Source organism: Gopherus evgoodei, chromosome 2 (genome assembly GCF_007399415.2).
Source record: "Gopherus evgoodei ecotype Sinaloan lineage chromosome 2, rGopEvg1_v1.p, whole genome shotgun sequence".
NCBI classification, from domain to species: Eukaryota; Metazoa; Chordata; order Testudines; family Testudinidae; genus Gopherus; species Gopherus evgoodei.
This window is the reverse complement of record NC_044323.1, coordinates 215,513,161-215,532,226: the sequence shown is the minus strand read 5'-3', so window position 1 is coordinate 215,532,226 and position 19,066 is coordinate 215,513,161. Positions and strand designations below refer to the sequence as shown.

General features: G+C 38.1%; 1 protein-coding gene across 8 annotated transcripts in view; it reads left to right on the top strand.

The window, feature by feature from the left end:
- SS18 (SS18 subunit of BAF chromatin remodeling complex) overlaps positions 1-18,143 on the top strand; it is a 64,849-nt gene extending 46,706 nt beyond the window's left edge. For 5 of the 8 annotated variants that reach the window (XM_030552946.1, XM_030552952.1, XM_030552948.1 and 2 more), the window contains 6 exons: positions 5,608-5,778; positions 6,786-6,890; positions 9,520-9,612; positions 10,378-10,500; positions 12,664-12,797; positions 16,448-18,143. In XM_030552946.1, the coding sequence (XP_030408806.1) occupies positions 5,608-5,778; positions 6,786-6,890; positions 9,520-9,612; positions 10,378-10,500; positions 12,664-12,797; positions 16,448-16,474 (653 nt within the window). In that variant the 3' untranslated portion in view covers positions 16,475-18,143. The remainder of the gene's footprint in view (positions 1-5,607; positions 5,779-6,785; positions 6,891-9,519; positions 9,613-10,377; positions 10,501-12,663; positions 12,798-16,447) is intronic. The other 3 variants (XM_030552950.1, XM_030552949.1, XM_030552951.1) reach the window with 3 other exon arrangements.
- Positions 18,144-19,066: the final 923 nt, after the last annotated feature.

Here is a 19,066-nt window from a genome sequence, read left to right as displayed (position 1 = left end):
TTTCTGGCAACTGTGCAGTAGTTACAAACAAATACATAAGAGATCACAAACACCACTGACTCCACTGAAGCAAACTTCTCCCTTTCTGTCTACCCCTAAACCCTAAACAGCACTGTCCTGCCCAATCAGTAAAAGACTGAAAAGATAAATGAGCCTAACATAGGGTGTTGATTGTCACACAATTCAGGCACTAGGGAAGAAGTGATTTCCATTGTTGAGGACCCTTCACTCTGAATGCCCTGCTACCAGCCCCTTCCCATTTAAACAAGGGTCTGTTAGTTTGAACACCTCTGCTGATTGCAGTTGCCATTGTGTAACACACAAGGAAAGGCAGTCTCAAATATAATCAAGACCCAACCATTTGGAATTCAGAAGTAAAAAAACCCAAACACCTTAAACTTATGCATTGCATTCTGTACTAACTTCAATTTCACATGGTTTTAAAGAGTTGCTACCTATAGGAAATCATACCTTGAATAAACAAAGGCATGGCTGATTGTGAACAGAGTCTGCTTTCAACAGATGCCACATTCTACTTGTCAAGTGCAAAGGTTTAAATACTTGAACTGCTTTGAATTAGAAATATTAGGTGTTTTCCCATCTGTCAAATTATTGTTTTTATTTCTTAAATGTCCTCTCAAAAATGAGGACACCTAGAAACTTCAGATCTAGTTTGGAAGGTGAAGACCTTGTAAAGCAGTAGTTCCTTCTGCTATTTTTCAATTAGTGGTACATATTGGAAAGATATTTCTGGTGTATTAGGAAAAGCAAATTGCTCCCTTGACATGTTACAAGGCTTTTGAGATCCTGCTGAAGAATCTTTTAAGTTTCCCCTGTAACATTAGCAAGGCTTGCAAAAGGTATGAAGTTTTGTCTGTTTATCATTTTCCTGGGCTTCCAGAAACCTGTGGAGTTTCTAAACTGCAAAGATCCTAGAAGACATTAGCAGTTAAGTGTATGCTTCACTGGAGGTTCTAAATGCTGCAGCAGCTCCTGCACAGCTACTGTGTTGTAGGAATTCTTATCACCAGTTATCAGCCCATCATGGCTAGCGGTCAGTTCCAGGTTTGTGACCAAGTAGTCCCTTTATTTTGTGACCTCTCAGAGAAGCAAAATAAGTTAGAAAAAGTCCGCCGAACGTCACGTTGTCTCTAGACATGCACTCTGTGTTTCATATAATGCCCTGCGTACACTGGCCGGAACTGTGACATCTGAGATCACTTTCTGATGGTATTCTTAGCATAGGTTAGTGGTTTTCAGCTTGTGGTCTGCAGACCTTTGAGGATCTGCAGACTGTGTCTAAGGGGTCCATGAAAGGTGACTATGCAAATAAAGTTTCATGGACCACAGGTTGAATTTCAAAAGAAGTTCTCCATTCAAAAATTTTTAGGGGTCCGCAGATGAATAGAGGTTGAAAACCACTGGCTTAGGTCATCTGGCCTTCCTATTAAAGCTCAAGCTCAAATGTGAAAGATCTGCCCTTTAATAACAGAGGTTTGTTGAGCAGCAAAACTGATTAAATTCTGGAGATGGAAGAGACTACATCTTGCAGCATGGGCTTTGGGTTTCACCTAGTGGTGTTGTCTTTTTGGGTCCAAAGACAGTTCCCTACTTCTGGTTCCTCTTTCCCTTACGTCTCCTCCAGCAGTCTCAACCATGTCAGCAGCTATTGTATTCTTGTCATATTGTACCCTCTCACTTTGATATCTAAGAAGCGGTGGAAGACAAAACTGTGAGGAAACACTTTAAACAGTTGAATTTTTCTATTGTTTGTTCATCCTCAGTACCCACCTGGCCTTAAATTTGTTAGGTTGTCCTGGAGCACACTTCCAGTCTGCATTTATCTTACTCTTCATTTTTTCCATATGTTTTAAGATTAGTCTGTCAGTTCCTATGGGCATGACATGGAATTACCACTGATCATTGGCTGTTGGAGATAATCTGGTTCAGATATGCAATCTAATTCCATTCCATTCTGACTTCCATCTCTCCCTTCCCCCCATTTCCTCTCGGATCCATGTAATGAGATATTGCTCAGAGCAGAGATGGGTTCCTTTTCAAAGATGGGAGCCATAGAAAACTTGCCAAAGTAGTGTAGAGAGGGAGAGGCTTCTAATAAGACTATTTCTAATTCCAAAAATAAAGAGAGACCACTGTTATTTTACTGTGGACCTAAGGAAATTGAACTGTTCAGTAAAAAGTTCAAATGCTACATGCTGACTGGCTTCCATCATCCAATCCTTTTCCCTGCAAAACTGATTTGGAGCTGTCAGCCTAAAAGATGCATGTTTTCACATGACTTTCAGACTGATTCACCAAAATTATCTATGCTCTTCCATGAGACACACAATTCTACCAATTTAAATTATTTTCCTTCAGCCTCTCTTTAGCACCAAATATCTGGTCATGGAGACAACATGCATGCAAGTATTCCTCTTGCATCAGGGAGCACTTATAGGTGGGAGGAGGGACAGCTCAGTGGTTTGAGCATTGGCCTGCTAAACCCAGGGTTGTGTAGTTCAATCTTGAGGGGGGCCATTTAGGGAACTGGGGTAAAAATCTGTCTGGGGATCAGTCCTGCTTTGAGCAGGGGGTTGGACTAGATGACCTTCTGAGGTCCCTTCCAACCCTAATATTCTTATGATTGCTGTATGAAAGAGAGCCCACAAAGATCAGCGTGATTTTCTTCACCCTAAGGAATCTTGTGGCCTCTTCCATGAAGTAACCTCTTATCTGCAACTATAGATGAAACCATTGCAGCACTGGGTGTTGACTGCGTCTTTAACTATTCCTTCAAAAATTCTTAAGTCTTCCTGTCTTGGAGAATTAAAGTATAACATACTAAAGGAACTCAAGCTTCTACCTCTGTCAGCAATAGTCCTTACAGACATCCCCATTCTAGGCTTCTCTTTCAAAATGAACAATTCACAGTCATTGGAATATATTCTAGAGCTGATGAGCTGTAAATAAATCATTAATAACAATAGCAAAAAAAACCCCATCAAAAATGAGAGTCCTGTCATCTAATATTTTAGTTTGGTTTTTTTGTGGAGTGGAGGTTGTTTTTTTGTTATAGTCTTATTCAGTTTTGTATTCTGACTAAGTGTGAAACTAAATATGGCATAAAACTGTAACTGAAAAACAAACAAAAAACCACTACTGGACCCCACCCTCCAACCCCTTTAAAAAACAAACAAAAAAACTACACCTCCCCAATCCGTTGCAGGAAATGGTTCCATTCTGAAAACTGATTGAACTCATGGCTCACCATCTTGGTGCCATTCTCATAAAGGCGACTTGGACTAAACTGGAAAGAAGCCAAGTGCTCTGTTATTAATATTATAGACGGTTAGGCTGATGCAGAGTAGTGGATTCTCATTGTGGCTTTACAAAGCATTAATGAAGTTCTAATTAAAAAAGCAAATAGAAAACCTCTACATTGCACCATGGGGAGCCAACGCATTTTATCACATTATATTGTGACTAATATTAATATTGTTAATTAACAAGCTTTCCTGAGATCTAGCAATATTATGGCAACTAGTTTTTGTTTCTTCAAGACTGTGTTCTTGTTCTCAGTATGTTCAGACAGAGCTGTAGTGAAATGTAATGGTCTGAATTGTCCAATTGTTCAGAAAATCCAGAATATGAAATACAGTTTCAGTTAAGTGAAAATAATTTCAGCATCTTCATTTTAATGCTTTTATTCAGTACTTTAAAATTGGAACATAATAATTGTCATACTAGAGAACAGAAGCAGGATTTTGATTTCCGTGATCTTAATTAATGATCTATATTTATCTTCAAAAGAAAATGCTGAACATCTCTGTTTTCTCCATAATGCTGCTTTTTTGCCTTCTCTTGTTGAAAACTTTTTGGTTACCTCCCCCACTAACTCACTTAGAATAGCCTCCCTCTTACTAGTGCTCTTAATTTATTTAATTACAATTTGTTTAAACTAAACTGAAATCTGGCCACTTCTGAATGAGAGCATGCATACAGGGGTTTAATGCACTGTACAATCACACCTTCAGTTCATCTGATTTAACTTTCCTGAATGTTACCATGTAATATTCCTCTTATAAGTCCATCCTCAAAATTGGCTGCTTTTAGCTAGTTTTCCACCATTAAATTTCTGCTATGATACTATCTGCTCCTAGTTTAGCACCTGCCCACTTAAAAAAAAAGAAAGAAAAAATTGGTTTGTAATAGTGTAAGTTTTGATTTGTTGCGCTGTTTTAAAGGATTTCAATACAGGTCAGGATTTAGAAAAGAAAAAGAAACAGACATACAAACAATTTACCACCTTGTTAGACTTTTCTTGCCCTAATGCTCTTAATAGCGGAATAACGTAGACTCTTCACATTTTACATTTTGTTAAGATTTAGTGAAATCTGGTACCTTAACCTCCCAGTGATGACACCATGAAGGGAGAAGGGATTCTAATATTTCTTTAAAAAGTAGTTGAATCTAATCTGTAATCGTAATCATATGGTTATTGTCAGTATAGGGCAAAGTTAAGTTTGAATGCTATTACAAATTTAGCCTTGACTCTGAATTTCCTCAGTTTATAATGCTTTGTTTTAGGATAATTTAAAATTATTTTTATTTATTTGTATTGTGGTAGTGCCTTTTTGGCCCAGTTGTGGACTAGAACCCCATTGTGCTAGACATGTAACCAAAATACTATCTTGGCTCTAGACAGCTTTTAATCTAAGTAACATACATTTAAAAAAATTACCATAATAACTGATGTGTAATTCCACCTTAACTGCAGTGTAGTTTTAATCTGAGAGTATTGTTGTAGGAACAAAGTGACCTCTGTAGTTACAGTTTTATAAAATCACGAATGGTGTGGAGAAAGTGAATAAGGAAGTGTAGTTACCTCTTCACTTAACACAAGAACCAGAGGTCACCCAATGGAATTAATAGGCAGCAAGTTTAAAACAAACAAAAGGAAGTACTTCACACAATGCACTGTCAACCTGTGGAACTCATTGCCAAAGAGTGTTATGAATGCCAGAGCTATAACTGGACTAAAAAAATAATTAAATAAGTTCATGAAGGGTAGGTCCATGAATTTCAAGGATGCCTCCCCATGCTCTGGGTGTCCCTAGCCTCTGACTGCCAGATGCTGGGACTGGACTATGTGATGGATTACATGATGATTGCCCTGTTCTATTCATTCCCTTTGAAGCATCTGGCATTGGCCAGTGTCGGAAGACAAGATACTGGGCTAGGTGGACCTTTGGTCTGATCCAGTATGGAAATAGAGTGGAAATGGTTCCATTAACTTTGAGCATGAGGAAAATAGGAATGAAAAATATAATATACCCATGGTTTTGTTTTTTTAAAAAGCCGCAACACCTTCATGCAACTATCTTCATCCTTTTGGAGAAGTTCTGTTCTGTAAATTCGTGACTGAATTGGTTACCCCAACTTGCATAGGTCCAGAATTAAGCAATGCTTGATGGTACTGCTTTTGACTTATCTGTGTGGATTTGGTTATTAATAGTTTAAGATTTGATTTGTTATGCGTTTTAAAGGATTTTAATCCAGATCACAATTTAGAAAAGATATTATAGTTTGTTTGTTTTTCTTCTACAGGTCCAATGATGCACCAGCAGCCACCTCCTTCCCAGCAATATAATATGCCACAGGGAGGTGGACAACATTACCAGGGACAGCAGCCACCAATGGGAATGATGGGCCAAGTTAACCAAGGAAATCACATGATGGGTCAGAGACAGATTCCTCCGTATAGGCCACCACAGCAAGGTAAGACCCTACATTGAACTTCTTAGATTAGTTTAAATAACCATCTTGGAAATTTTTATAAATAGTTTTTTGTCTACATCATATTTGAACCAAATTGCTATGTGCACAATTTCAGATTTCTTTGTCTCCAGCATATTTTTTCCTCCTTCTTAAAGGTAGCTCTTGCAGCAGAAAAGCTACTAGTTTGGACATGAATTTTGAGATTTATATCTCTTTTATTTCAAGCTCATTTCTGAATAAAAAAGGTGTCCAAAAAGTTTACACCCCAGAGAACCTGCTGTATGAAGTAGAATTCAGTTTGTTGTCACAAAAGTTTGATATGTATGGAAAATAATTAAATAACCCATTTGGTTCTAAAATTGCTCAACCACTAGAGGAAAGAGAGAGAAAATAGAATTATATTCCACAATCTTGTCATTTTTTTCTTAACTGCAGTCCTTTTTTAAAAGAGAGTCTGTATTTTTCTTGATGCATAGCTTAGTGCTGTTGCTGTTTTACATGTGTTCTTAAAATGAACTCTGAGCTCGATTCACATACAGTAGAACCTCAGAGTTACGAACTGACCAGTCAACCACACACCTCATTTGGAACTGGAAGTATACAATCAGACAGCAGCAGAGGCAGTACAGTACAGTACTGTGTTAAACATAAACTACTAAAAAATAAAGGGAAAGCAGCATTTTTCTTCTGCATAGTAAAGTTTCAAAGCTGTCTTAAGTCAATGTTCAGTTGTAAATGTTTGAAAGAACAACCATAATGTTTTGTTCAGAGTTGTGAACATTTCAGAGTTACGAACAGCCTCCATTCTTGAGGTGTTCGTAACTCTGAGATTCTACTGTATGGAGTCTAGTGCAGCTGAACAAGTAGATTAAATATGTTGTCTGAAATGCAACAGGGTGGGTGGGGAGTACATTTGAGAAATATTTCTCATACTAAAACCAGAAATTAGTAAGCTTGTTAACAGAGAAAACAAGATACTTACGTATTGACTGGTTGTGGTTTTTCAGGCCCACCACAGCAGTACTCAGGCCAGGAAGACTATTATGGGGACCAATACAGTCATGGTGGACAAGGTCCTCCAGAAGGCATGAACCAGCAATATTACCCTGATGGTAATCTCTCATAATGTTAACTTTCCCATTTTCTATACCTGCCCAATATCAATGTAGAGAGCTACTCAAAAACTATAGAATGGGGTGAAAATAGTTAGTAATTGATCACCATAACAGATCTTGTATTTATAAAAGCTTCTAAATTCAGAATTGTTACTATAATTTAAGATGCTAAAGAGAACTAATTTTACAACTTGCTCAAAGTACATCATTTGTAATACTTCTACTTTGACATTCTAATATTGGCTTTCATATCCTATAATGAGAATCCTCTCATTTAGCTACAAGTATGGAGGGTTCTTCAGTGTATGTGGAACAGCTGATCTGAATTAAAGCAGTCATGTTATACATCTGCTTTATGATACTGTATGTGTAGAAAGAGACAGAGTAATATATTCTTTTTATAGCTAGTATACAGAAATAAAAAAACTTGCTTATAAGCATAATGTTTTGGTTTTTTATGATTGTTCTTATCCTATAACATAATTTATTTTTGATTTTAAGAACAAATTGCACAAATGTTTTGTTGCTGCTGTGGTGTGGGCCTTAAGCATACATACTGTTTGATAACGGCATGAGGGCTTGGCTACACTGGCACTTTACAGCGCTGCAACTTTCGCGCTCAGGGTTGTGAAAAAACACCCTCCTGAGCGCTGCAAGATACAGCGCTGTAAAGCCTCAGTGTAATCAGTGCCGCAGCGCAGGGAGCGTGGCTCCCAGCGCTGCAAGCTACACCCGTAAGGGATGTGGTTTACGTGCAGCGCTGGGAGAGCTCTCTCCCAGCGCTGGTGCTCCGACCACACTCACACTTCAAAGCGCTGCCGCGGCAGCGCTTTGAAATTTCAAGTTTAGCCATTCCCTAAGATAGTCCCAGTCCTGAGAAGCTTGTTTGTTGAAAGACATGGTCCTGTGGAATTCCCTCAGTGCTCTCAGGATCAGACTCTAAATTAATATTACACAAATCAGTCCTTCTTCCTCTTTGAAGTAAGAGATCTGTATATAGTGTATTTGAACAAGGGGAATCAGGATTATACTATAAATTAGAAGATGGGGTTCCTTTTTGAATTTGTTTTGGTTTTGCTGAGGGAGAGGTTAGGTGAACAAACTGTATTTGTGGAAAAATACTGGCTGACTCATAGCTATTGTGATAGCCTGCTTGCCACTTAATGATGTGTTTTGGGAAGTCCAAGGAACATGGTAATAGTAACAATTTAAAAAACATTCGTAGCTCAATAACCCTCAAATCCTATCAACATTTCAGAGCAAAATTTGTAAATACTTATTGAAATGAATTATTTTTTTGAATTTAAAGTTTTAATTTTTTTAAATCAATATTTTAGCCAGGCCTAAAGCTGTTATAAATAGGTGTAGGCATCTGATTTTCATTTGTGTACATTCAAAGATATTTCACAAGCTATGTTAAATCAGAACATACAGTCTTAATTCTGAAACTTATATTGTGTTATACACATGACCTCATTTACTCTGTACAAAAAAGAGTTAGCTGTATGACTTTCATAACTTTCACATAGTTAAAGGTAATTCATGCATTTAATGCATACAGTTGAACATTATCAGTTAAAATTATATGACAGTATAGATGAATTTACAAAGATCCACCATATTTTGTTAACTTCGGCAAGTATTATTGTTAAACAGCAGTGGATATGTTAAAATAATAATCTATAAAATATGAACTAATAATAATGTAGGAGCATCAGAGTAAGTTTTTAAGAAGTTTGGGTCTAGTTCTTCATTTATACCAAAGACCATTTATTTTTAGAACTTCTTGCTCTCTGCCTTATTTAGGCACTTTTATAAAATTTGTGCTAAATTTTTAACAAAATGAAAGCTTGTTCTCATGACTTGAGTGTCACAAGAGGGCACTATGATGTAGTACCTTTTAGTAATCTGCAGGAGAAATATTGAGTCTTAAAACAACAAACAGGTAGGCTATTTTTCTCATGTTTTGGTTTCTAAACCAGAGGGGCCCATAGCCTCTGAAACTGAAGCTTCTTTTTTAATGATTGTGCTGATAAATGAGATTCTCCAGGGAAAATGTCTTCTTAAGATTGTTAAGAATGGTGTTTGTGGGGGGAAAAAAATCAGCCTTGAGAAGTTTTTCCTTTGACACTTCAGAGCAAAATTTACTACAAAAATATGTGATTCATAACTTCATTGAGCTTTGTTATATTTCACACTGCTTTTAGCATATGCTTTTGAATTGGAGATCAGCCGAACAGGTGTTAGACAAAGTATGATAATTGCTTCCTTTGTTCATTCTAATTTAATTCAGGTTATTTACATGTGAAAGGCCTAAATGCTTTCATTTTTTAAAAATAAAAGATAAAGTACTTTTTCCCACCAACAAAGATTATCAGAAGGTTAAGACCATCCCTTGCTGTGATATTGCTAAAACGAATGCATTAAGCTTTTGTTCCCTGTCACATGTTAATTCAACATGAAAGGAAATCATATTGGTAAATCTTTGGCTAATAAAATTGAAAAATCTTTTTTATGTATTTCCAGTTGACTTTTTTTTTTGATTTTTCTGAAAGATGAAATATTTTTAGGGTTTTCACTCAGAGGCCATTAACGTTTCTTCCTGTCTCTTGTCGAATTGATGTAGGTCATAATGATTACGGTTATCAGCAACCGTCGTATCCTGAACAAGGCTACGATAGGCCTTATGAGGATTCCTCACAACATTACTACGAAGGAGGTATCTATATACCTTCACACACATACGCACATACATTCCCTTCCCTCCCCCACCTCCTATGGGAACGAAAATTCTTGCACAAAACAATTTATGCCCATGCAAAGCTCTTGTAGAATACTAGTTGCTGGCTGTCTTGAAAATTGCAGGGAACTTGAAGCATTCAAAATAATTTCTTGCAAACATCTAAAATATATAACCATAATTTGCCATTTCTAACAACAATAAAATGACTAAAACACTGTTAGAGAACTTTTTTTTTCCAATGGAAATTTTTTATTTAAACATAAATCCATTGGTTCATTTGTGTGTGTATATATATATATTTTTGTGTGTGTGTGTGTATATATATACATATATATATATGTATATATGTATATATATGTATATATATAAATATAGTGCCATTAGGAAACAGCTTGCTGATCTTGTGTAGCTAGTCTGTGCTCTCGTAGATGTCTTTAATTTTGTCTTTTTTTATTTTATTTAGCATAGTCATGATCTTATGACTGATGTTCCAGTAAATGTACTGCTTGTTTGGCAGAGATGCTGAAAAAGCTGCAGTTCAACCTTGCAAACTTGGCTTTAACTGCAGTTTGTTTGGCCGAATTCCTTCTGTTTGGTTTGCGTTTTCTTTGTTTTATTAAGTTTTTGAATTCAAGATTGCATTTTCATTTTGTTCATGTGTTGTTGGCTGTCCATCTTAGAGAAAAACAGAAGTGTAGTAAACATTTTTAATTGTTTTTTTTTCTTGCAACCATTTTGCAGGAAACTCTCAGTATGGTCAGCAGCAAGATGCATATCAAGGACCTCCTCAGCAGCAGGGTTACCCTCCACAACAGCAGCAGTACACAGGCCAGCAAGGTTATCCAGGACAACAGCAGGGTTATGGTAAGTAGCGGACAACAAGCTAGTTCTCACAAGGAAGACTATAGGTGAGATCCTCATCTCTGCTTCAGCCTCTTTATGATGGGTGAAATGGCTGGACCAATATAACAGGGCCCTAAAATCCCTGTATTCAGCTGGGGGAAAAGTCCCCCAGCACAGACTCTGCAGAATACAGCTTCCTGAGGGGGTGGAGCTGGGGCCAGGAGGGGGATGTTGAGGCAGCATATAGCACTGCAGAGATTCTAGACTATGTTGAGCCACATAGGAGCGGTATATGTAACTTAGGCTGGTCCCAGAGCTAAGTTATACTGGGGGCCTTTCCAGTCCATACAGGACCCTAGGATCAGGAGAGCACAAAGATAGCCATCTTAACACCATAAAGCCATCTTAACTCCCTGTACTGCTGAGCTTCCAGTTCTGTGTTGCACCTCTTAGAAACTCAGCATAGACTCTCACCTCTTAGAAACTCAGCATAGACTCTCACCTCTTAGAGACTCAGCATAGACTCTCACCTAACGTTTATTTATTGGGGTCGAGCTTGGATCATTAAGTTCTTACTTTCTCTGATGATATTTGTACCACTACTGTAACAAAAAATACTTGCACAGTTGTAATCTTAAGAGATAATGTTGTGCTAGTATTGAGAATTTCCCCACACTAATGTATTGTAGCATTGGGAAACCACATTATTATCATTAGGGACGTTAACCCCTTGGATTCAAGGACGTGCTCCATAACAATGAGCACAGAGTGGATGTGGTTTTTTTCTGAAGATTTTGAATCAGAACAGGGCATACTATACATTTTAAATTGTCTTTGCTGTCATACTGTAAAAATACTTACACATTCATCTTAAAATAAACATCCTCTCAAGAAGAGACAGTGAAAACCAGTTCCATAATTTGTATGTGAGATTGTGTATGCAATCATGATTGTGCATGAAAATACTAGTTTTACATCTGACCTAGCTGTGTTAGTGGTAGTGCTTTGTAAAGGATCTAGTTAGATTTGGGAGAGTTTGTTTTTGAAGTTGGGACTGGAGTGTTACAGTTTTGAAATATTTGTATGTGTACCCAAAGCATTAAAAAAGTAAATAAATAAAATTTGACAAATTTGACTCATTTTTTCCATATATTCATTTTTCAAAACCTGGGGTTTAGAATAAAAACATTAGAAGAAACAGGTGAAACAAATACAATAGAACTCCTTATCCACACACATCATGATTTGCCCACCCAAACTAGCTCACTTTTCAAGTACAGTTTCTTAAGCAGATAATGAAGTCTTAAATTAATATATTTAACTCTTTTTTTACAAAATCTCCTATGAACATTTACTAGTAAACCATAAAGAATTATCATAAATAAAACTGAACTACATTTGTGAGATGAACAAAGTACATTTTGGGATGTAGTATCCTGCTTTACTTAATATTTATCTGCTTACTCATTAATTTGCAAAAAATCAATTATTTGCAATCAGCGCCCCAGTAATTATTATGAATCTTCAGGTATCTGTCCCACTCCAGGAGAAGCACAGAGAGCTGAAGCAGCATAGTTCAGGTGGATTTGATGCCTGAGGAGAATGGTAATGGAATATGAAGATTTTATCCTCAAGATAATCACTTTGAACCTCTCACAGATCCAGAATTACCAAATTTGTTACCATCTGATGGCTGCTCAGTGACCAATGGAATTAGATAAAATGTGCACTTGTCAGCACTGAATCAAGTTACTGTCTACGCAAGTCACATTTTGCCCCAGAAGCAGATCTGCCTGTTTGTGTAAGAGCAAGCACCTGTTCATCAGTTGTAGAACTTTATGGCTCCTTCTGGTCTTCAGGGGATCCAGTGGCGGGCACCAAATAACGTAACTCACTGTATTTGCCTGATGTATGTGGTAACCTAATTTAAGCTTGTTAAATGCTGTATATACTCGTTCATAAGCCGAATATTTTTGGTAAAAAAAGTGACGCATCAAAGGGCGGGGGTCAGCTTACAAACAGGTCTACACCAAAATTTGATGATTTTACACTCTATGGAATCATTGGATTTTTTATCTAATACATAGTCATTTTGTTTACCTGCAGCGTCTGCAGACATGGAGCCCCATTTACAATTCTGTTCTTCACTCCTCCCCTTTCTTGATTTGTTTTAATGATTTGCAGGTCCTTCACAGAGTGGTCCAGGACCTCAGTATCCTAACTATCCACAAGGGCAAGGCCAGCAGTATGCAGCATACAGGCCCACACAGCCTGGACCACCACAGCCACCACAACAAAGGCCTTATGGATATGACCAGGTACAACTTTGTTTAGTAAAATGTACTAATTCTTGTGTGTTCATTTTACTGTTTTATTAATGAATTTTGGGGAATTGTGTCCCCTGGATGGAATATGTAACTCTCATAGCTTTTATTTCCATTGGAATTATTCACATACAGCTAGGAGAGTTGATTAGTCTATATCACTCTTTTCTGATTTGGCCAGACTATACTAAACTTTGCAAAGCTCTTGTGTTATAAACAGCTCACTATTGTATCAAAATTAATGTGAACCATTTTAGCCTAGTGATGAGAGTGACTTCAGTGGAAGTTGAGGGTACTAAACATCTTGCAGGGTCACATTTTATTATTGCTCTGTATTGAACATGGCTGAATGCTTTTTTTTTTTTAAAAAGCATTCCCTTAGGGGCAAATCCAGCCCCCATCCTTGGCATCTGCAAAGGGCACCTTGCCTCCCAAAGCAGTGTAATTATGCTGTATAGGTGTTGGGAGGGACCCATGCAGACTGGAAGCCTCAGTTTGTACTGGTTTCCTGCATGACAGCGTACAGGGGGAGGCAGAGGATCCCCAGGAAGCTGAGTAAGAGCCTGTAGAGGCTATTCCAGCCATTGGACCAGAGTGGCTCAGCAGCTGCTTAATGGCCATGGAGAAGGGAGAATTGATTTCTTCCTCTCTGTTCCTTGTACATATGCCTAGTTACTATTTGTATGTTACAAGCTACAAAACAGAAAATGTTGCCTAATATCTCTCTGAATGTTATATTGTAAACTTTATTAAAATAGATGCCTTTACTCTCCTGGGCATAAGAAAGCTGGACACTATGACTGAATTAATATTACTACACAGATAGGTGTTTTTTAACAATAAAATCTTAATAATTTGTCCATAAGCAACTATTTAGACTTTGAACAAGAAAAACATATTTCCCATGAGTAACAGTGGTTAGAGTACCTTCAGGGAGAACAGATTTCTCTCTGTGCACAAATATGTTAAAAAGGGCGGGGAAGGCAACAAAACCTTGTTAAACTCGGTAACCTGAGAAGTGCAACTACCTTTTAGCCCCAAGTCTTCAAAAATAATTTAGTGTACAAAGGGCCATAGTTCCAAATGCAAGAAATAGGCATAGAAAAATGCTTAGAGAGAGGGAGGGGGAACAGAGGGGAAATTTTTTTTTAATTTGTTGAATTTCCTACAGATCATTTTGGTGTGGGCCAGGGATAACTTCCCTCCCTCTGCAAAGGTTCTCGTCCTCCAGTTTCTTGATAATCCAAGTCCCAATGGGAATCCATTTGTGGAAGGCTTCCCCTGTTCTCCACAGTAGCACTACTACCTTAGGAACTGTGCTAATGTGTATAATGTGGCATTATCAGAAGTGTTTTATGCTGCATTACCTTGGTGGGATTGAGGAGTGACAATGCTGGTTAGTATGGTCATTCCCAAACATACCCTCTCGTTTTCTGCAAATCCTGAACGTCTTGGTATACCTGCAGAGAGCTTGTGAATGATCATGAGAAGCATTACTGACGTCTCTGCTCCAACCTTTGCCGTTCACAAAAGATCTCTTCCATCAGAGGAATTGGAGGAGAGTAATGAAGCCAGTATTTCCATGCATCATATGCATCAAATCTGTGGATTAAGGATGTATTAGCAGGACTTTTGTAAGCAAGACACGAGAAATAATTCTTCCACTCTACTCCATGCTGATTAGGCCTCAACTGGAGTATTGTGCCCAGTTCTGGGTACCATATTGCAAGAAAGATGTGGTCAAATTGGAAAAAGTCAAGAGAAGAGCAACGAAAATGATTAAAGGTCTAGAAAATATGACCTATGAGCGAAGATTGAAAAAATTGGGTTTATTTAGTCTGGAGAAGAGAAGATGGAGGGCAGGTCCACACTACCGCTTAAGTTGATGTAATTTATATTGTTCAGGGGTATGAAAAAGACACCCCCCTGAGCGACTCAATTTACAGCGAATTAAGCACTGTCCACTCTAGCACTGTGTCAGCGGGAGATGTTCTCCTGCCGACATAGCATCCACCTCTCATGCGGGTGGAGTAATTATGCCGATTGGAGAGCGCTCTCCTGTTGGCATAGAGTATCTTCACCAGACACACTACAGAGACACAGCCGCATCAGTGCAGCTGCGCCGATGTAGCGCTTCTGGTGTAGACCTGCCCTGAGAGGGGACATGATAACAGTTTTCAAGTATATAAAAGGTTGTTACAAAGAGGAGGGAGAAAAAGTGTTCTCCTTAACCCAGGGGCAGGCAAACTTTTCGTAAATTGTATGGAGGGCAGTTAGGGGAGGGGGTCGTGGCCCAGCCCCCACCTTCTATCTCCCCCCCACAGGATTCCTGCCCCATCCAGCCTCCCCTGTTCCTTGATGGCCCCTCTGGAACCCCTTCCCCATCCACACATCTCTGCTCCCTATCCCCTGACTGCCCCCGGCCTTCTGCCGCCCCATCCAACCCCTCCTCTCATTCCTGACGGCCCCCCTGGGACCTTTGCCCCGTCCAACCATGCCTTCTCCCTGTCCCCTGACTTCCCCCGGAACCCCTGCTCCTGATTACCCCCTGCTTCCCCATCCAACTCTCCCTCCTTCCTGACTGTCCCCCACTGGGTCAAGCCGGGCTCTGCAGCTGCGCTGCCCCAGAAGCTCACAGCCCTGCCGCTCAGAGCATTGCGTCTGCAGCGGAGCGAGTGAGCTGAGGCTGCAGGGGAGAGGGGACAGCAGGGAAGGGGCCAGGAGCTAGCCTTCCAGGCCAGGAGCTTAGGGGCCGGGCAGGATGGTCCTGCGGGCTGTAATTTGCCCACCTCTGCCTTAACCTTTGAGGGTACGACAAGAAGCAATGGGCTTAAACTGCAGCAAGGGCGGTTTAGATTGGACATTAGGAAAAACTTCCTAACTCAAGGTGCTTACACGCTGGAATAAATTGCCCAAGGAGGTTGTGGAATCTCCATCACTGGAGATTTTTAAGAGCAGGTTAGACAAACACCTGTCAGGAATGGTCTAGATAAAACTTAGTCCTGCCATGAGTGCAGGGGACTGGACTAGATGACCTCTTGAGGTACCTTCCAGTCCTACGATTCTATGATTCCTATAGGACAAGTTGGCCATCTGTATCTTTATGATTGCCTAGATGTGCCTTGGATCACACACAGAGTTTTGAACTACATGTGTTAGTCTATTGTGTGGTGCTCTGAAAATATGTGGATAATAGTTATGAGTTACAGGCTGAGTGGATACCTTAACTTTGAATTTCTGTGCCTTTGTATGTAATTGAATTCTTGCAGTGCTGCTCAAATTCCAATTTAGCATTCAGCCATTCTGTTATATTCTTTGTTACAGAGACAGTTTTACCATAATCTGTCTTAAATTTTTAATGTCTCTTATTTAATCTTTTATTAATTACCAATACCAATTCAAGAAAAATTGTTCAGACAGAATTAAACTCCAGGCCATAAACATTTAATCAGCAGTGTAATTTACAGATAAATTTAGAGAACTTCTGAGGTGAAACACTATACCATGTATATCAATAAAATGAATGTTTTCGAGTGTGTTTGATTCTTAGTGGTATGAGTTTTTTGGATACTGCCTTGTTTCAACTTTTACTATATAAAAACAAAATCATTATCTAATCATATTTTTAATTTTATCTTTTTTAGGGGCAATATGGAAACTATCAGCAGTGAAAAAGTACTTACATTCCAGTATCTGTTAGCAGCCATATTGTCTCCTCAGCACTGTGGACATCTCCCTGTGAAGAGAATCTCCCATTCCATCTAGCTTTTGGAAAAATATTGTGGATAAATGGCTGTTTTACAATATACAGTCTTTATGGGCTCGTTATAAAAGGCTGTAGCCTCTCAAAAACTCTCATTTCACAACCATACTCTAGATGGCAATATTGGACAGAAAATGCATTGACATAACCAATTTTCAGTGAGTTCGGAACTGTGCATCAAACAGACTGTTACAGACTGAAAGGCGTGAACAGCTTTATATGTTTATGAAGGTTATGGGAATTTAATATTTTTTCCACAAATTCTTTTGTAAGGGGAAGGGGGAAATGTACACTTTTTACAGCAGCAATATTTTGTATATTATGTTTTTCATGTGGTGAATATGCAAGACAGTACACTACTCACTGGGCAGGATCAAAAATCTGCTGTTAATATGGATGGGGGCATGGTAAATGCTTGATTGTGTTGGTCTCAAAATGTTGTATAATAAAAGTGACTAAAGACATAGTATACTGTACAGTACCGATAGGCTCTTGTACAAAGAATTGAATCCCAGTTACCTAAACAGGAAGGTAATCAAAAACAGTATGATATAGTCTTGTGCAAAGAATTAATTTTTTAAGCTTTCCAATTTTTCTGAGTGAAGCATTTTTGTAAAGAAGGTTTCTAATGTAGTTTGACAATTTTTTGCAGCATGGTTTGGTACCCAGAAAAATTGTTCAAACTGTAGGTGTTTTGTCACAGCATAACATAAACCAAGCCGTAATCCCTTTCTAATTGCAGTAACAAAGAATATGACAATGTTAATTTTACCTGGTTTGAATATGCGAAGAATTAAAAAACTAATACTGAAGACAGGTCAAACTGTATTGTATACGTGTATTTTAACCTTTAGTTGGATAATTTGTATGTAACAAACTAGCATAGAAGAATTTGTAAACCTCTATCTAAACTTTCTTAACTGGGAATTAATACCCTTAGAAATGAGGCATTTTTTGAGTGTATCCATTTTTCTTACTGGTTAATATGAGAGCAAGGTATGTTTTAGATTATCACATATAAACCTGCTGGTGAGGTAAACGCCAAATTTTATTGTGAACTGCATTGATGCTTATAGTGTTGCATGTGAGATAAAGGCAGCACGCTGATCAATAACATAGTAGACAAATTGGTTTTGAGACCATCCTGCAACTGTAGTTCAGATATGTAAAGGGATATTCTGTTGTGCAAGAAATACATGCAACCTTTATGAAGGACATAACTTAAAAATAAAATTAGCCCAGGAGTAAAATAATATTTTTTTCACAGTTGGCCATAATATTTTAACAGGGAGAAAGCAATTGTAATACATAGTATTTGAATGAGCAAAACAAACACGGAAAACAAATTTTTCATTTGTCCATTGTTTTTAAAGGGAGAACTTTTTTTTTTTTTTTAAGCTTAAAGTTGATCGGTAGAAAATGCACATCAAGGTTTGAACAGATAACGCGTGAGGAGCATTATTATGAATGAAACGCTTGTAGGTTCTGTGCCAATTTTCCACTGCTGTGTACTTCATTGCTATTTAAAACTGTATTCCATCAACTCTAAAGGAAGAATAAATTATTTGTGATTTTAATTTTCTCATTTGTTTCTTTAAATTAGATTTCTATCACTCTGATGTCTCATCTGGAGGCCTTGCTGAGAGTTTTTATTTTATAGACGTTGGTCCAGGATAACCAAAATATATTTGCATTCTAGGACTTTATCAAAATTCTCTTGCCATAGCCAAGTTAATTAGAATTAACTGTTCAGTAATCAGCGTGTTGTGTAGGCTGTTTGTTACAAAATTCTTCCTCTGAAAATGAAGGTCCATGAGGCTATAATCAAGATGACTGAATTAGATAAATGAGTTGAAGAGACAAAAAATGTGCTGAACCCAACCTGGTAAAGATACGGTATCTCATTTGAAATAAGCTCAACTGACATTAAGTAATAATTTGTCTTGCCAACCCATCTTCTGTTGTCTTATTCTCCTTTTTAATGGAAACTAAAATTGCAATTTTAATAAGCAGAATTTCCTCCAGGGTTTCCTCCTAGAGACTAGTGCATTTGCAAGTTTAATTGTTTTATAACGGTCCTGTTTCGTAAAAGTTTTTAATTGGTGATGACAAAAATTACTTTATTCCTCTGGTACCACATTAGAAGAACAACTTGAGAGGAGGTAGTTCCCCGTAAAAGTTAGTATTCCCATTTAAATTATACCTATACATTATTCACATCCCCTTAAACAAAAATGGAAGCAGGCATGCCAGATATGGGGGGGCTGAGGAGAGAGAGGAGGAGATGAAAATGGCAAGGTGCAAGAGGTTTTTTGAGTCAGGTATCCATCAGTAAATGGAAATCCAACCCATGTAAAGCCAACAGAAAGGATCTTAAGCTTGGATTTAGAATGGATTGTTGAAAATATGAGAGCTGATAAGGAATTTGAACATCCACTTGAAACATAAAAATAATTAGTTTATCAGATGCAGGAAGCCTGTGAAAGAACATGTCCTGAGA